This window comes from Cibotium barometz, chromosome 33 (assembly GCF_041138505.1).
Source record: "Cibotium barometz isolate CiBa-2024 chromosome 33, ASM4113850v1, whole genome shotgun sequence".
NCBI classification, from domain to species: domain Eukaryota; kingdom Viridiplantae; phylum Streptophyta; class Polypodiopsida; order Cyatheales; family Cibotiaceae; genus Cibotium; species Cibotium barometz.
Window position 1 is genome coordinate 37981625 of NC_141078.1, and position 19953 is coordinate 38001577.

At 40.0% G+C, this 19953-nt stretch overlaps 1 protein-coding gene across 1 annotated transcript; it reads right to left on the minus strand.

The window, feature by feature from the left end:
* Window positions 1-17514: 17514 nt before the first annotated feature.
* LOC147619541 (linamarin synthase 2-like) lies at window positions 17515-18937 on the minus strand. The gene is made up of 2 exons (XM_086773559.1): window positions 18639-18937; window positions 17515-18566 (listed from the first exon to the last, which is right to left on the minus strand). The coding sequence occupies exons 1-2, from the start codon at window positions 18841-18843 to the stop codon at window positions 17644-17646; spliced, it is 1128 nt and encodes a 375-aa protein (XP_086629685.1). The 5' UTR covers window positions 18844-18937; the 3' UTR covers window positions 17515-17643.
* Between the last annotated feature and the right edge of the window lie 1016 nt (window positions 18938-19953).

The following is a 19953-nucleotide window of genomic DNA, read 5'->3' on the forward strand; positions in this document are numbered from 1 at the left end:
TTTGGTGGATCAAATGAGGAGGCATAACAATGATTTTGCTTGCTATAATTTCTTGTTAATCATTGTTAGATAGCTTCATACTACTTGGAGATCATGGAACTTGTATTTGGAGGTGTTAATAAGGGAGGTATCATTATGGAGAGAAAGTTTGAGGCTATTTTGCATGCTTAAAATGTGGTTTTTGGCCATTGGAAGCAATTTATAGCCATGAATCACTTGGGAATATTCTTACATAAATCCACATACTTAGTGGACATGGATTTGAGCACTTCTATGTGGATATGCAACCCATGTGGAAGCCTAAATGTTATAAGGTTTCGAGCATGAAACCTATGGGTGGGAATTGTTTGTAATTTAAAGTGCTAAAGGACTATGGGCCTTGGGCATGGTCCAATGTGGAGGCCAAGGTATTAGTGGGTGTAAAAAGGGGCCAAGGGTATATAAGACAATTATAAGGTGAAGTTGTAAGTTAAAAAGGGGCCAAGGGTATATAAGAAAATTATAATGCCAAGTTGTAAATAATCACTTTGATCATCTTACTTAATATATCAATCAAGTCTTGCTAATGCAAGCTTCCATGGTGACCTTCACGTATGTATTGGACTCCATGTAAAAGATGTCCCGTGTTCCCGACTCCACTCTAATGAGCCATCTCCTTCCTCCCTTCTTTCATTGGTATTAGAGCTCATGCCTTTGATACCAATGAAATAAGGGAGGAAGGAGATAAGTCATTCGCGTGGAGTCCGAGAACATGGGATATTTTTTACATGGAGTTCAATACATGGGTGAAGGGCATCACGGAAGCTTGCATGAGCAAGACTTGATTGATATTGAGTAAAGATGATAAAAGTGATTATTTGAAACTTGGCCTTATAATTGTGTTATATACCCTCGGCCCCTTTTCACACCTTAGTACTAATACCTTGGCCTTCACATTGGGCCATGCCCAAGGCCCATAGTCCTTTAGCACTTTATTACATGCTTCTACATAGTACCCTAGTACTTATGTTAGTTTTCACTTATCTTTTGTAGACCTCTTTTGAGAGCAACAACAAGAAGAAGATTTCAACCTTCCATCTTTATGTGTGTGTTATGCATTGTTGTGTGTGTGTGTGTGTGTGTTCTCGCAAGAGATGAAGCTCTCTCTCCTCCCAAACTTTTCATGGTATCAGAGACTAGTCTAGGCTAAGGAGCTGAGCGGTAAGAAAAGGAGGCTACAAAGGTAAAGGAAGTGATACACGAGTAAGAGCATCATCATCTCCTCCCCTTCTCTTATTTAGGTACGACATCCTCTCAGATTGTGTCGAAGTACTGCAGATGCTACACAATAGATATTACTGTGTTTCAAGTTGCATACAAAATTGTCTATTTGCAGTTCTTTGGTTATTATAAGCAAAGATGTCTGACAACATCAACCAGATTGTAAGTGAAAAGATTTACAAGAATAACTTCCATGCGTGGAAGTTTATAATGACTAATTTCCTAATGGGAAAAGTATTTTGGGACTATGTTGAAGGAGACAATGAGGAGACTCCAGAATTGCGAATGCTACTCCAATAGAGATAAAGGCATTCAAATACTAGAACCAGGGTGCAAGGAAAGTCATATATTGGCTTTTAGTCAGTGTAAAAAATGATAGGGCATATATAGGATGACAATATTCTAGCAGTAACTGCATGGCAAAACCTAGTGAAGATGTTCTAGATAAACATAAAGACAAGAAAGTTAACTAAAACAAGAGTTACATATTATGGAGAACAAGAACATGTCTATCAATGAGTATGCATTGAAGATCAAGAGTATTGTTGAATACCTTAGATCCATTAATGTCTTAGTGGAAGATGATGACTTGGTGAGCGTCTGTTTGAATGGGCTTGGCAAAGAATGCAAGCCATTCAAGACTAGCTGTAAGAAAGAATGTTCCCAATTTTTAGGATTTGGTGTCTGTGTTAATAATAGAAAAGAAGTCTTTGGGTGAAGACTCTTCCTCTCAAAGAAAAAACACTTCAGAATAGGCCTTCTACTCAAATTTAAGTAAAGGTAGAGGTAGAGGTCGTGGTCGGAGCCAAGGTGGTGACCGCTTTGGAAATCCAAATTATGGTAGTAGTGGAGCAGCAGTCCAATAATTCATAGTAGTAACAAACACACATAGGTGGAAGAGGCTAAGTCTCAAGGCAGGGGGATACAAAGAAGCCAAGGAAATTGGCAAATACAGTAATCAAGATTAGGTTTAAAGGATTCCTTTTATTGTGGAAAACCATGCCACTTTGGAGCAAAATGTCACAAGAAGTAGAGTGACAAATTGCAGCAAAATAATTATGCATCTTCAAGCAAGCAAGGTGAAGATATATGTGAGCAGTTGTTGTTTGTTATGCAGCACATGTTGAATTCAAGACTGCAGATGAATCCATAAATAGTGATGATGTATGGTATATGTATTTGGGAGCCTCTAATCACATGACTTGTCAGAGATGTCAAAAATTTAGAAAAATTAGGTTATGCTGCAGAGATGGATGACAAAACTCATCCTATTTCTTACATTGATAATGTGCCATTAGCTATGCAGGATGGTAAGATGAGGTATTTGGCTAATGTACTTCATGTGATAAACATAGTTCAAAGAATTTGGTTTTTGTTGGGCAGATGGTTGAGAAGGGTTTAGAGGTATTCTTTAACCCTAAGGGCTGCTATGTTGAGGACTTCAAAAACAAATATCATTTAGTTGCAAAGGTAAAAAGAGTGGGCAGAATGTTTAACTATGTCTAAGGTAAAAGTTGCTATATTTTCACAACGTATAGGTATTATGGGCTGATATATATATCTCTACTAGCACAAATGTATTGGTCATGTGAATGAGCAGCAATTGAAGTCTATGTAGAATTCAGAAATTGTAACAGGTTTCCCAAAGTTAAGGTGGATGGAATGCATAAAGTATGTGAAGCATGTCAGTTTGATGAAAAACAATGCACTTTCTGGAGTTTTAGATCTCCCATAGGCAACATAATAATGTTAAAAATCAAATCAACATGTTCACCATTTGATGTCCATCTCCCAACAATCAACTCGTCCCCCCATTGACTTTGCACCCCTAAATTGCTCTGGACCCATTTCTCAGTCTTAACCCAGGCTCCTCTAATGGCAGGGCAATCCCAAAATGCATGCTTCCCATCTTGCAAGGCAATCTTAAATCTAGGGCAACATTAACTTGTAAAGTTTCTCTAAACTAACTTAGAACTAGTCCCTGAAGCTCTACCACAACCATCCCAAACCATAAGTTCCAACACCTCTTTCCATTTTTTACAAAGCATCCTCCATAGTGAGGACTCTGTTACTTTGAGAGGAGCATGAGAAAACACTTTATTTTTCCATCTTAAACCTTGCCAAACTCCATCAAGATAAGCAGTTGAGTAGTCCACTAGTTCCTTTAGCATCTTTGACCAGATTTCCTTCTGTCGAAGAAATTTGGGTAAAAGGGCAGCTAACCTAGCAATAGTGTGAGAGGGAAGATGAAGAATGTCTAGACCAACTTCACTCTTAGGTAGGCTCATTATGTCCCAAGCTAGCCAGGCCAATGCCTTTTTATTGGCACCAGCATTACTCCACACAAAATCTCTTAGAGGTTTGGCTATCTTTTGCTAGTGCCCTTTTCCAAAATCCAACACAGGGCATAGAAACATTATATAGGCATTCAGTATAGTGTTGCATATAGCCACACTATCATGGATGGGGACCCTGATACCCTCCCATTTGTTAAGTTTCACAAAGAATCTGTCCAGTGCCCAATCTGTCAGTTGTTTGTTGTTCACCTCAACACTAAATGGAACCCCTAAATATCTAACAATTTGACCTCTCTTCACCACCTCACACCCCCATCTCTCTAAATTAAAGCCATTATCCTCAGACAGTGATTAATTTAGACTTGTGAATATTACATTTTGAGCCTGAAGCATCAGCAAACTCTTGCATAATGCTTAAAGCCAACCTACCATTATCATTATCAGCTTCCATATGAAGAGTAAAGAATCATCTTAGCAAAACATTGGATAACCAATTGCTCCCCATTTCTCAATTTTAACCCAGTTACCCAGTCTTGAGTAGGGGCTTGCTCTAAGGCCCTAATCAGGTGGTGAGAAGTACTTGAAAAAAGTAAGAGAGCAAGGGGATAGCCCTCTCTTATTGATCTATTTACCTCAAATCCCCCAACAACTCTCCCATTCAACAGTAAGTTGGACTTACCCCCCAAGGTAAGAGTGTATATGCAAGAAGACCTTCTGAAGCCAAACCCCATTTTTTCCATCACTCTAGCCAAAAATGACCAATGCACCCAATCATAAGCCTTTTCCAAGTCAAGCTGTAAGAGAATACATTTCTGCTTAGTCCTCAAGGCTACATCTCTCCCCAGCATAGCAGCATAAATGTTGTCATATATAGACATTCCCTTTATAAAACCATGCTGTTTTTCATACATAACTTTGGCCAGAATTTTGTATATGACAGTTAACAAAGTAATAGGCCTCCAATGATTAAACTTGTCACAAGCATTATGCTTAGTAATAAGCTTCGTCAGACCGTCCTTTAATTCCTTATCCAAATTTCCTGATTTAAAGGTATCTCTACAGATTCTTCAAACAAACTCCTTTAGAAAGGGCCAGAAAGAAATATATAACTCCTTACACAGTCCATCCCAGCCAGGAGATTTCTCTCTCCCTAGCTTTAGGAGGGCCTCCCACCATTCCTCAAGTTCTATAATCCTTTCCAACCATTTGGCCCTATCTAGATCCAAGCTCTTACTAACTTGCTCAAGCAAATTGGACTCAGCTTGAAACCTTGTAGTTGAGTAGTCCTCCTTGAGACTAAGAGTTTCCTCTAGATACTCAACCCATTTTTTGGCTATTACTCTCATAGTCTCAACCCTTTTAACTCCTACCCATTTTCATCCAAAATCCTACCTATCACCTCCTTGCCTTTCAGCTTTTCAGTTAGCTTAAACAGATACCCATTTGGTCTCCTTTTGTTGGTGAAGGTTTTCCATTTATACATAACCTCTTCCCTCTTGGAGAATTTCTCATCTTCACACTTTAGCCCAGCTTGGCATTTAAAATACCAAGTTGTCTCTTCAGCAGAGCAGTTAGTTTCCCAACCTGCCTTTTTTTCTATAAAGATTCCAACTTAGATCTCCCCATCTCTTTCTCTCCTGTCTACTTTCCTTAGCTCTTAATTTCCCAACCCCCCTAATTATACCCTGCATTTCATTTGAAAAATTCCTCCAAGAACCTTGCAATTTGCCTCTCCTTGTACGTCTCTCTGTAGCCTCCTCAGTTCTAACAAATAGCTCATCCTTTAGAAGCAAATTATTAACCCATTAGGAACTCAATGGAGTCTTCTTGGGCCCTTTAATTTGCCATGAGGTTATGGAAACGTTTAACTTTTTGACAAATAGGAGCCCGCCATGTAAGCAAAAACCATTGGTTTGTAAGAGAGGTGTAAGAGTGGTCAAAGGGTGCACTTTTTTCCCCAAAAAGGGGAGGGGGGGCAATTTTACAATTTTCGGACCTCCATAACTTCTACATACAAGCTCTGATCTGAGCGGAGATTACAGATCCGTGATCTACGCATCAAGAGCTTTCCATAGATATGTTACATGATATGGTTTTATCCGCTAGATTTTAAATTCCATTTTCCCTCCCAAATTCAAATTCGAATAAAGTAGCCGTTTTGAAGCTTCAAATTAGAAAACGTTTCTTCTTAAGAGAAAAGGTTTGACTTCCTTAAACTGCCAAATAAAAGGGCCCAAGAAGACTCCATTGAGTTCCTAATGCTTAGCTTTCTAGTGGGAAACTTATTTAATTCAGCTTCTTCCCCACCTAGAACATGCCATACCCATTTAAGGGGCATGTGATCAGACAAAGAAGTGCTGGAATCAACTGACATTTTAAGAGTATGAGGTACCCATATAGCTTGTTGGCTAAAGAACACCCTATCTATTCTAGAAGAAGACCCAAAATATTATAGGCTTAAATATGTGTGTCTAGGGTTTGAGCCCCAGTCATCCATCTCCCAACCATCCCTTAGGCTTAACTTTCCTCTCAGATCTTCCCACTTCATCTTTTCATATCCCATCAACATAGTGCTCCCCCCACATCTGTCCCTCTGTTTCTCAACCATGTTGAAATCCCCCATAAACACACAATGCCCTTGACAGGTTACGTTAGCTATCCATTCCCACATCCCACTCCTCACCTTATGTGGTTATGAGCCCCATAGATATTAATTATCCAAAATATTTCCCCTTCCAAAACAATCTCCTTTACCAAAATTCTCCCATTAGGATGATTAGCTATGACATTAGGACTTAGACAACTCTTAACAATGGTCATAACACCACTAAACCCTCCATTCGTACCCCCATACATTACAACCCAATCCTTAAACTTATCGTTTCTCAAGATTTTAGACCCATATAGATTATGTTCCTGAATAGCTATAATAGGAAAATCCCAATCCTTAATCAAACTCCAAAAAGAAGAACTCTTCTTTTTATCCTTAATCCCCTTAACATTTCACGAACATCCACTAATTTTGATAGTAGAGATCATGAGAGTGCAGTATTAGGTACCATCTCTATCTCCTCTCCACTCCCCCATTGATCCCCTTATTTTTGAATCTCCTTCGGGGCTTCATCCACTTGCCAATTGAATTTATGAACTAATGAGGTCCCACTATCCTCCTCCCATGGTAAATTAAAAGGGTTCGAATACATCAATGGGCTTAGGCTACCAGAATGTTTGCTACCTTGATTAGCCCCAACTCCTCCTCCGCTTGTTTTCTTTCTAGATTCCTCCTTAGCTCACCTTACACTCATTTTCCCCTTCACTGTCCTCTAGCGCCCCTCTCCAACAGAATCCCCGTCCTTCCCCATAACCCTTTTTCCCTTATCCTCTCCCCTTTATCTCCACCGACTTCCTTTTCCCCAATTTTATTCTCTCCCCCATGCTTATCCTTATTTTTACCCTCAGTCCTATCTTGAACCCCCTTTACACAGTTTCTAGCAATATGACCAAACCCAGGGTGGTTGCAAGATCAGGGTGCCCAGTTTTGTCCACTCAGGCATCCTGTAAACAGTAAAAAAACAGGCATTTGTTTACCTTTAGTAGCTAATCTCTCCTAGTAAATGAAGGAATTTCGTTTCAAGTTCTTTTGTTGGAACATCATATTCAAAGTTGGTAATATAGTTGCATAATTTGATTAAGCATTAGATATTCAAAAGTCCTCATTTTCTTAGGTACAAAGTCAATGTATACACCCTGTCCCAAATTTGAATTGATTCCATAAAATGCTAATATTTTTTACATATAAACTCATATGAGATTTCCACTTTGTACCTTAGATCTTCACATAATATGGAGCTTAACTTGATTTTTTGAGAAAATTTTAAGATATCTGTCTATTTTCTTTAAATATTTCAAGGTCTTTAAAGTGTTATAATATACGCCACTTTTTGTACCCACAATAACTACCACTTAAAATCCTCAATCTTGTAGATCAAAAGAGTGGGTAGCTACTGAGACATTAGTAGAATGTGGTGGTTAGTAAAAATTACAAATCCAATGGTTGGATTTTTAATGATCTCTTTTTCAAAATTCTTCCAGACTATCAGAAGGCCTGCAAATATCAATAATCTAATTAGTAAAATTACATTTTTGATGTGAATCATCTAAAACCTATAGGGACTATTGTACTTATAATGGTGCATTTATGGAAAAATAAATTGGATCACTCTAAGTATGGAAAGATCATTTGTTTATCATTTCATCATATTTTTGATTAATTTTGATTAATTAGACTAATTTATATTAATTTAAGTTATATTGGGTTAATTTAAGGGCAAGCGTATTTTCTATTATTTGCTTGATCTCATTTTAAGTACCTTGCCCCCCAAAATTTGCTCTCCAAGCATTGTCCCAGTCCGGCATAAACTGGATAAAACTGGATACCCTAATCTTGCAACAACCCCCCACCACATTTAAAGCATGCACCAGGAAAAGGCCCGAATTTCAGCATCAACTCCAGCTTATCTAAATCGCCTAAATCCACTTCTACAGATTTAGGTGTCTCTATGGCTCTATTCCATGCAATACACATACTATTAACTTGCAATACACATACTATTAACTTGCCAATTACCCGCATCATCCTTTGGTAAATATAGCACTGGGCCGATGCTGCTTTAGTGAACAGAATATTAAATAAACCTTTTCCTAGATAGAAAACCTGAGAGATAACTCTACCATGAAAGACATCATCCTACAGAGCCATCTAGCAACATCGGCTTTAGACGGAATTTTACGTGAGCAGAACATAATCACACTACACAAAGAGAACAAATCAACCTGAATCCTCACCAACTCAGAGGACACCTACAAACATACCTTCTCGCCTTTGGTTAGGGGCTTTTGCGCTTGAGCAATTATTCTATCGACTACCCTTTCTGGCAAGGATTTCTTAACGATACCTTCCCCTCATCATCTATCTCCCGCGTCCTCCTCATCTCCTCATATCCTTCATTCCCCTAGTCCCCCCAATTACCAACATCTTCATTTGGGCGATGCTCCCAGTCACACTCCATGCATGTACTCCATCACCCTTCACTAGGTACGGGGACATGCATCCACACATGTGAGGCCAATCCCACTCACCACACCTCACTCGCTTTAATAACCACTTAACTACCTTCCACTCTCACACTCTTCCCCTGAATTATGGTCTCTTCTATGAGGTTGGTATACAGTTACAGGTGTATGGATACACTAATGTAGATTGGGCTGGTAATATCTTGGATAACATATCTATTAGTAGATTTATGTTTTCCTTTGAAAGTGGTGTTGTTACATGGAGTAGCAAGAAGAAACCAATAGTTTCCTTGTCGAGTACAAAGGTAGAGGGGTGCTATGATGGTAGCATGTGAAGTATCTTGATTATGTAAGCTACTTTGGATATTTGGAGCCATATGTGGATAGGCAGGTTGCCATCTATCATAGCAGACAATTGGCTAGTGTTTCATGCGCGGACCAAACACGTAGAGGTCCATTATCACTTCATTAGAGAGAAGGTCTTGGTAGGAGATGATCTCATGTAGGTCAGAGAGGAGTAGGTAGCTAACATTTTCACTAAGGCATTGGGAGCAGAGAAGCTTCACAAATTATGCAATATACTTGGAGTCTTGGAGATGGAGTTGACCATGAGGAGGGGGAGTGTTGAGATGTCAAGATTAACATGAGATGACACTCATGACATGCCTGGGTGACCGTTCCACATTTACACTACTAGCTTCTTTGGTAGTTGACATGATGGAACCTCGCGAGTGATTGTATAGCTAGACTACACCTACCTAGTCCAACCAAGTTATAGCGGCATACCTATCTTGCTAGCTCACCTACTTAGCATGTTCACATTATGAATCACTTGTACATACCCTAGTACTTATGTTGGTTTTCACTTATCTTTTATAGACCTCTTTTGAGAGCAACAAGGAGAAGAAGATTTTAGCCTTCCATCTTTGTGTGTGTGTTATCCATTGTTGTGAGAGTGTGTGTGTGGTGCTTGTAAGAGCTCAAGATCTCTCTCCTCCCCTAATCTTTTCAATTTTAATAAGGGCTTACCTCATTCATAGATCTCTCTTTGAGATCTATGCATAAGATAAAGGGCTTATGCATTTTTTAGAGAGCTCTATGCATAAGGTAAAACCCTTATAAACATACATAGAGAGCTCTACCAAATGCATGAGAGCACTATGCATTTGCATAAGGGCTCTACCAAATACATGAGAGCATTACACATTTTCATAAGGGCTCTTACCTTACCCATAGAGGTGTATTTGATCTCTATGCATCAGATAGAATCCTTATGCATTTTGATAGAGCCCTTATGCATTTTTATAATAGAGAGCCCTACCGAATTCATGAAAGCTCTCCAAGGGATCTTACCTTATGCATCTACCAAATTCATGAAATCTCTCTAAGGGATCTTACCTTATGCATTTACCAAATGCATAAAGGGCTCGTTTTTTGCTCTATGCTTAAGGTAAAGACCTTAAAAATTTGCATAGAGGTGCATAGAGGGATCTACTAAATGAATGAGAGCTCTATATTTTCATAAGGACTCTTCACTTATTCATAGAGCTCTCTTTGATCTCTATGCATAAGATATAGTCCTTATTCATTTTTGAGAGAACTCTATGCATAAGGTAGAGACCTTATGCAAATGCATAGAGGGCTCTACCAAATGCATGAGAGCTCTATGAATTTGCATAAGGGATCTTACCTTATACATAGAGATTTCTTTGAAATCTATGCATAAGGTAAAGCCCTTGTGCATTTGCATATAGAAGGCTCTACCAACAAATGCATGAGAGATCTTGATGCATTTGCATAAGGGCTCTTACATTATCCAAAGAGATGTTTTGAGATCTATGAATAGGATATACCAAATGCATGAGAACTCTATGCATAGAGCCCTTATGCATTTGCATAGAGGGATCCACCTAATGCATGAGAGCTTGCATAAGGGCTCTTCCCTTATACATAGAGGGCTCTATAAAATACATGATAAAACTTTGAGAGGTCTATGTATAAGGGCTCTTCCCTTATGCATAGACCTCTCTTTGAGCTCTATACATAAGGGAGCATCCGCATAGAGATCTTACCTTATGCCTAGGGGACTCTTACCATAAGGGAGCTTTGTGCATAGAGCTCCTACCTTATGCATAGAGGGCTCTTAACATCGTATGCATAGAGATATCTTATACATATTTTTTTTTCATATAACTCATGTTTTTATGATGTGTTGTCTCTCTCTCAGGGGGTGGGTACTTTTAGGAAGAACTACATACAAAATGTGTTCAAAGGGTATTAAAAATATCATTTTCTGTGAATTTTCACTTCATAAAATGACCCTTTTTTCTTTATAAACTTATGGGTTTTATTTTAAAATGCCATTTAAAACCCCCTTATATAAGTAGATTTTTGTAAATGTTCCTCAAAATCTTGGTTTAAAAAACCAATCCTAATGATCACATGTAGTAGACTTATATATTTTTAAGTGAACCCCCTAAGACCTCTCTATACATTTGCATAAGGGATTTCACCTTATGCATATAGCTCTCTTTGAGCTCTATGCATAAGGTAGACAAATGAATAGAGGGCTCTACCAAATGCATGAGACCTCTACATGAGAGCTCTATGCATTTTTATAAGGGATCTTATTTTAGACATTTTCATAAGGGCTCTCTTTGAGCTCTATTTATAAGGTAGAGCCCTTATTCTTACACATAAAGAGCTCTACCAAATACATGAGAGCTCTATGAATTTACATAAGGGATCTCACTTTATACATAGGTCTCTCTTACCTTATGTATAGAGATCTGTGGATTTGTATGAGGGCTCTTACCTTATGTATAGAGATTTGTGGATCTGTATTACCTTATGCATAAAGCTGTCTTTGCGCCCTATGCATAAGGTAGAGTCCTTATGCATTTACATGGAGGGCTCTACCAAATGTATGATCTCTCTACCACCTCTATGCATAAGGTCGAGCCCTTATGAATTTATATATAGAGCCTTGATCTATGCATAAGATAGAGCCCTTGTACATTTGCATGGAGGTCTCTACCAAATGTATGAGAGCTATACCTGCATTCTTAGAGCCCTCATCTATGCATAGAGTTCTTTGTGCATGCATAGAGATCTCTATGTATGAAGGTATAGACCTTATGCATTTTCATGGTGGTCTCTACCAAATACATGAGAGCTATATATGCATTCCTAGAGTCCTCATATATGCATGGAGTTCTCTATACATGCATAGACATCTCTATACATGTATTTGGTCTCTACCAAATACATGAGAGCTATATATGCATTCCTAGAGTCCTCATATATGCATGGAGTTCTCTATACATGCATAGACATCTCTATGTATGAAGCATAGGGCTCTCTATGCATTTTCATGCAGTCTCTATGCATAGGGTTCTCTAAGTAGTCTCTATGCATGCATATAAAGTTCTCTATGAATTTACATAGGACTTCATGGATGAATAGAGCCTCATTCATACAAAGTTCTATGCATGAATAAGTCTCTCTATCTACACATAGAGTTCTCTATGCATGCATAGACACCTATGTATGCACAGATGTCTCTATGCAGGTATATGGCCCTCTACATGCATAGGGATCTCTACATGTCCTATGCATGCATAGAGGGAGCTCTATGCATGCATAAAGGACTCTCCTAAATGCATGATAGAGCACTCTATGCACTCTTTGAGATCTTTATGTATGCATGTAGCCCTTTATGAGTTCTATCTATGCATAGAGCACTCTATGCATCCATAGGGCTCTCCCAGATCAGGAGACACTTGCAAACATACCTTCTCTCCTCTGATTAGCGGTTTCTAAGGATGTTGCGGAATGAGCCTCTCGGCTACTCTCTCAGGCGTTGCGGTCCCTTCCCTCATCCTCTATCGCACGCACCCTCTTCATCTCATTAGACCCTCAATCCCCCCACTCCCCCCAACCATTATCTCCTTCATCCGGGCGATGCTCCCAAAGGCAATCCATGCATGCAACCCATTAGCTTTCACTAGGTACGGGGGCATGCACAAGCACGTGTGAGAGAGCCCCCCACTCCCCCAAGATTGCCGCCACCTAGCACCAGATATAAAGATTTACCTACTCGATCTCCTATTTTCCTTCTTTCCTTTTGTATTTGTATAAGATGATGATGATGATGATAATGATAATGACGATGAAGATGATCTTGAGGATGAAGATGAATAGGACACTCTACGAATACATAGTTTTTTTTTGGGTTTAGAACACATGGTTGAGGATACGATTCCTCTTTTTGTATATATCATAAATGTATTTTTGCTATTTTGGATATTAATTATAATGCATTTCTATGCTCTCAATTGCAATTATAAATGTGGCTATAATGCATCCCAACCCATCTCGCAAACTTGTAGCCGCATTGTTAATCACGTCTATAACCACAAAACATGACTTTCCTTTGATTGCTTTATAGATATAAACATGGATATACCCCCTATTTCTTATAGTGTTTAAATGGCTACCACCAAATTAGATATGCGCTATTTGGTCGGATTGGTGAGTTAGTTTATACAAGTTCCACATTTAGACACACCGGCTAGGATGACACTCAGGTATATAAAGTCCACAATACATTATGGAATTCTCTATGATGCTGGGATACAAATACATGTATATGAGTACAACATTAATGCAGATTAGGTTGGTAGTGTCTCAAACAAGATATCTACTAGTGGCTATATGCTCTCTTTTGGGAGTGTTACTATTAGTTGGAGAATCATGAAGCCTTTGTTAAGTATAGAGGCTAAGTACAGGGGTACTACTGTGTCGACACTGGTAATGGTGACATGTGAGGTAGCTTAGTTATAAAAGCTACTTGCAAAGATAGGTGAGCCCATGGATAGGGGCATTTGTCGTTTATTATGATAACATGAGCAACATATAATTGTCCATTAATGTATCATGCTAGGATGAAGCACATTGAGGTGCATTATCATTTTGTGAGGGAGAAGCTTCTAGAAGGTGATGTGGATTTAGTTTATGTCAGCACATATGATCAAGTGGCTCATAACTTTATGATGACATTAGGTATAAAGTAGTCTCACAAGTTTTTAATCTTACTTGGACTGTAAGGTATGGAGTGGAGCTAGAGCGGGAGTGTTAAGATATCGAGCTCAACTAGTGCAGATATGGCATTGGCATGGTTAGTAATATTATGGTTGATTTACCATGGTTGATTTACCACTAGTGGTTTTATAGGTTGTATGACAAACCACTTTGGTTACTAGAGTTATGGCATAGTTATAGTACTAGCTCATATAGTTAGGGGGGAGTGTTGAAATTAGTGTGAGCTCATATAGTCGAGGGGGAGTGTTCACATATCGAGCTCAACTAGTGCGGGTATAGATAATACACTAGGATGACACCTCCGCCTTTATACCACTGGCATGGTTAGTGAGATTACGTATAGTCGAGTTCACACTATAAACCTTGTATGTTTTAATAATAGAGTACTTTTCCTTATAACATGTACTCTTATCTTTTTGTGATGATGGTTGTAGAGAAGTGAAGAAGATAGACTAAAATTCAGTTATCTAGCTCTTTCTTATGTTCTCTCTCTTTGCTTGTCTATTCTTGTGTGTGTGTGTAAGCTTGCAAGGAGCTCAAGCTAACCCACTCCCTCACATTCTTCTCATTTGGACTATTGTCTTCATGATGCTCTATGTTGTTCACGAAGGATGATGATGTTGTTGTATTTACCTGATCTTATTCTTCATATATCTTATTTAAGGTGCTACTAGTGGAAAGAATGATGAATTTGTCCCCAAGGTGGTAGCCTAATGGATAGAGCTTGGGTTTCACATTCGAGAGGTTCTGAGTTCAATTTGTCTTAGGGACACCCTACCTAGTTTGTGTTCATGTGTAAGTTGGCATGATGGTTGCCATCTCACACATTAGTCAATCCATCACTACATCGTCCAGACATTCCACCTCATCATCGACGATCATGTGGTACAACAGTGTGCTATGTTTGCCCCTCAAGTTTCACGCTTTGGATCAAGGATGGTGGCTTTCCAAGGACTTGAAAGATTGACTTCAAGGATTGCGACTTCAAAGATTGCGACTCGATTTTAAGACGCCGAGTCGCTAAAAACCATGTAGGGTGTTCACTCCAACTGAACAATGCCCACCACTGCCTTCAAAAGTGGCATGTCCCATGGCTTGTCAACACCGCCTTCACTGATGTATAAATGTGTTCATATGTATTGGTCTATACACTTGGTTAATAAATTGAATAAGGATGAGATGGTGCAGATGATTCAGGCACTGCAAGCAGCCATATCTTGACTTTCTTTATGGAAGGGGAAATATTCAGGCATACTTGGCTGAGCTTAACTAGTTGAGCACTATTTTTGTATTCAAGTAATAGGCACTCAATAATCAGTGATGCAATTGAGGTAAGTCACGTCGATAACCTTATAAAGGTGTTCTTGTATCGTAAATATTGATCATTTCCTAAGAAAAAGAAAAACACATCCTTCTAACCTTCCTTGCTTAGGTTACAAAAAGATTAGGCCATTTAGTCCATTTTGTTTGTTGTCTCTCTAGGGCTCTCTCTCACACTTAGATACACGCATTGGATTCTTAAATGATGTGGTGCCAAATACCACATCTATCTATCTATATACACGCATTGGATTCTTAAATGATGTGGTGCCAAATACCACACCTATCTATCTATCTATCTATCTATACTATATAAACGAGGGAGTCTATAAGTGTACACATGTTGAATCTGTAGAATTTGTAATCTATACTATATAATTCTGCACCCTTCTCCAGGCAGGTACCTCCGGCTCCATCTATCTGCGCAGATCTCAGAGATGGCAGGCTCTCAGATGTCTTAACCATGGCTAAGAAAATTGAGAGAGAGAGAGAGAGATCTCAGAGATGGCAGGCTCTCAGAAACTGCCGGCTGCGTCAACGAAGTTCGAGCCATGGCCACGGCTACCATGGATTTTTCGAATGGCTTCCCAGAAGGAGTGAGCGACGCTTGAGCCATGGAAACCAGAGATTTGTCAGAGAGCGCAGAGATCATAGATTTCTCTGCTTCCACCACAATCGTCTCCTTTTGCTGCTCACATAGCCAGCAGGAGTCAGGACTCTCAAAATCTGTTCTGAGCATTCGTGCTTTCTGCCGGAGAGGAAAACGCAGGAAGAAAGAAGAAGAAGAGAAAAGAGACAAACAGTTCTCAAGCTTATCCGGCTATGGCGTTCCGAGGCTCTCTACGGCTGCTTTTGTTGTTGGTTGGCATTGGTTCTTCCATCAGCCTCACCTGCCTTTAATGTCGTGCCTTCTCCCATTTGCTTTCACCTACCCTACTCTCCCTTCTGGAAGAATGTCTTCTTTACATGGTCTGCCCTCGCAGCATTGCAGCTCTGTATCCACCATAGCCAGACCTTTGGCCTCCGGTAAGATCTCTCTCTCTCTCTCTGGGTTTTCTTAGCCATAGCAGATTTGTCAGAGAGCGCAGAGATCATAGATTTGTCTGCTGTTGCAGCCATGGTTATGGATTTCTCTGATGAATGCGCAGTGAAGGCCGTGTTGCATATACCATTTGGGTGGTGGTGGTTTGCATGAGTAACCTGTTTATCATCATCATGCCATTCTCTTCTTCTTGTCCAGTTTAAGTTCGCCTTGAGTCTGGCTGATAGCCATGGATCACGAGGGATGTTCAATGACCACAGATTTGTTGGTGAAGGCCTTGCAAATGCAGAGAAAAGCAGTGTAAGAATGGCATCGAATTTCTCGCGAGTACATTCGAGTAAATTAAGGCACCAAGATAACCGTTATGCAATGATCAAACACAATAATTAATGAGAAATCTTCAGATTTCTCATCTGAGCGCTGTTTTCCACATTGAATTTTCATCAGCATGGAACTTTAACACCGATGGATTGGAAAACAAGGTTTTGTTATCCTTGCTATGTCGCAAATGCTACTAAATTACTGGGGAAAAGATTTTCGAATTAAGAAGAAAAGACTGATCTAGCTAGCTAGCTCACCATTTAAAACAACGCCCACATAACTGGATTTGGATGACGCATTTTCTTAGTCGGTCAAAAATTGACAATATTGAGCCCAATATATTCTCTTTCGCATTAATTAACTAGACAAGGGATTAGGGAGGAGTATACACATAGAAACTTTCAGTGTTCACAGAAAACTTAACTTACAAACTCTTATAACTCATGATCTCACTTGTAAATTATATTTTTGAAATTTTAAAGATCGATAAAATTTTAAGTATTTTAGTTATATTTTAGTGGAAAAATCTGTAAATATTGAAGAAAAGCTTGAAAATTTTAAAATTGCAAGTTTTAAAATCGGAGAAAAAAAATATTCTCAATGAAGTGAACACTGATACAAACGTTAGCTTGATTAAAAGGCGTCAAAAGGTTGGGCCTAATTGTTATTATTATTATTATTATTTTCTTTTAGATGGTTTGCACTCTTGAATGTTTCATGGCAAGTTTAAAAACAGATTGTGTTGCCTTTTTCAGTTGGGCAGAAGCCCCGCAAGAGCGAGAGAGAGAGAGGTTGACGGAGAGAGCGAAGTTGGGCGAACGACAGAGCGAGAAGACAAAAATTCACGAACCTTGACAGAGGGAGCGAACGTTGAGAGAGAGAGAGATCATTTCTGCTTGAAATGGTTTCTTCCGTTGTTACTTCATGGTGGTTGGTGGTCATCTCGCGAGAGAGAGAACTTTTTTAACGTCATAGGAAACTATCCCAAGAGACAAAATTAATCTATCCGACAAGATTTGAACTCAAGACCTTTGATTCAAGAGGGAAATGAGCTAACCAATCTACCACACTTGAGAGAGAGAGAGAGAATATTGAGAATATGTCTAATGAAAATTGTAAATAATAAACAAAAATAACAATATATGTTGACAAAATAAACATCGTCTCTGTTTCAAGTAGAGTATTTATTGACGAGAGATTTCGACCATCTCAGTCCAGTAGTTATTCTTAAATGGCGTTTCTCATGTACTCTGAGAAACGCTCCAAGTTCTGAAGAGAGGAGCCCCCCTCTTGTCCTGCTGCAGCACGTTTGGCTGCTTCTCTCCATTCTGCAGCTCTAGCCCTGAGCTCTTTCCCTTGTGCTCCTACCATGAGCTCCTCCACTTTCCTAGCAACCTCCTCTTTGTAAACTACGCCTCCTTCGCCTCTCTCCAGTCTCAGCCCCACCTTCCAACTGTCCAGAGCACACCTGCAATTCAAGGACTGGTCGGATATGGAGGACCAGCCGAGCAAGGGCACCCCAGCGCTGATGCCTTCCAAGGTGGAGTTCCACCCACAGTGGGTGAAGAAGCCCCCGATGGCTTTATGCACGAGGACCTTGCACTGGGGTGCCCATTGGATTATAAGAGATCTCGTCTTCACTCTCTCTAGGAAACCGTTGGGCATCTCTGCTTCTTTGCCTCCTGGCATCAGACCTGCCCGGACAACCCACAGGAAAGGCTGCCTGCTGACCTCCAAGCCAAGTGCAATTTCTGCAATCTGCTCTGCAGACATTACAGCAACGGTCCCGAAACAGGCATAAACCACAGAACCCACTTCTTGTTTGTCCAGCCATCGCAAGCAGAGATCCTCTTCTTCTTCTTCTCCTCGACTGTGTTGGAAGCTGTCCTTGAAGAATGAAGGGGGAAGCAGAGGCCCCACAGCAATCACACGGTGCTCCTTCCGCAAGGCAGCCAGCGTCTCCTGCTCGAGCTCGTCAAAGCTGTTGATAAGAATCCAATGCGATTCTCCGATTCTTTGGAAAGGGCGGTTGAAGACGTTGAACATGAAGTCCTCATGATCATAGCACTGCAGAAAACTGTTCATTTCTTCCAGCCTCAAGGGTGGCACTCCAGGTATACTGCGGCCGATAAGGTCCGAAGGCCGGGCGCCTGCTCAACCAGTTAAACAAGATTAGGCTCAGTATAAACTGAACATAAGCCATGAATTAATCGATGGATCACCTTCGGGGGGCCTGTAGCCCTTGGCCACCAGCAGCACCGAAGCATAGCTTGCAGCCGACTGCGTCCAGAACGCCACGTAAGGCAGCCCAAGCTTCTCTGCTGTGTGCTGAGCGAAATCCAGAAAAGCGTTGGCAATAATACATGTGATTGGGGGATGCTGTGGCAGCAGCAGGCTTTCTATCAGCTCCTCGAAAGGGCCTCCCATGTGAGCATACACAGACTGAAGAAGCTCCACCAAGTGGGTGCTGCGCCCATGCTCGGGTGGCAATGTAAGAAAATCTTATGTTGGGATTATTAGCAGAAGCTGGGGTGCGGGTGCGATTGAATTCCGTGTTGACAAACGTGATTGTGAAGCCCTTAGAAGCTAGAATGTAGCAGAGCTCTAGCATAGGATTGACGTGGCCAGGCAATGGCATCGCTAGCATCACCGCATGAGGTTTTCTACTTGCCATAGCCATGCCTTCCTCCACCACCACAAGTCTGAGCAATGCAAACACTCTTAGATTTCCCCTCACGCTTAGACTCTTCTAATAAACAGTCTCTAGATTCTCTGACGTTTGCACACCATCAATTTGAATGGCCCAAATTTTTTCAGTGCTATAAAATTTTCCTTCAATGTATTTTTCAAGGCCTTGAAAAAACGTTGAGACCTTCTTCAAATTTCTAGTTCTCAAACACAATAATGGGTGTGGGAAAAAGTCCACATCCAAGACTTTGTACTTGTTGAAAAAATTGGTTAGGAAGACTTCTCTTGACTTTTACTTGTTGAAAAAATTGTTTTGTGGGCCCAGTACTAAAACAAGAACCCCCTCCCAACACACACACACACACACAAAAGGGGGTGAAACACTAAAAGGGGGAGGATAAACACAAGCACAAAAGAGAAAGTAGCACTCATGTAAATATTGTCAAGATTATTTATCATTCCCTATGTTTAGGCATTAGTTAAGGAAAGAAATGGACCTGTTAAAAAAATTATTTATTAAGATCTCGAAAATAGGTTTCATGTTGTACTCAAAATGGGCTGAACACATAGTTTACCAAAGGGTGGACCTATATAGAAATCTTGCATTCATGGAGTCTTGGCCATAATCCTATAGTAAAATGTGTGCATTTGTATATGCATGTGTGTATGCGTAGGCACGTGTGAGTGCATGTGCGAGTGACAGAGAGTGCATGTGCGAGTGATAGAGAGAGAAAAAGGTCATACTAGCACCTTGGGACCATAAAAAGAATGTGCTAATGTACAAAAATACATCTACACATTCATTGAAATATTATGGCTTACACTTACTTTTAAAGAATGCACATAAAT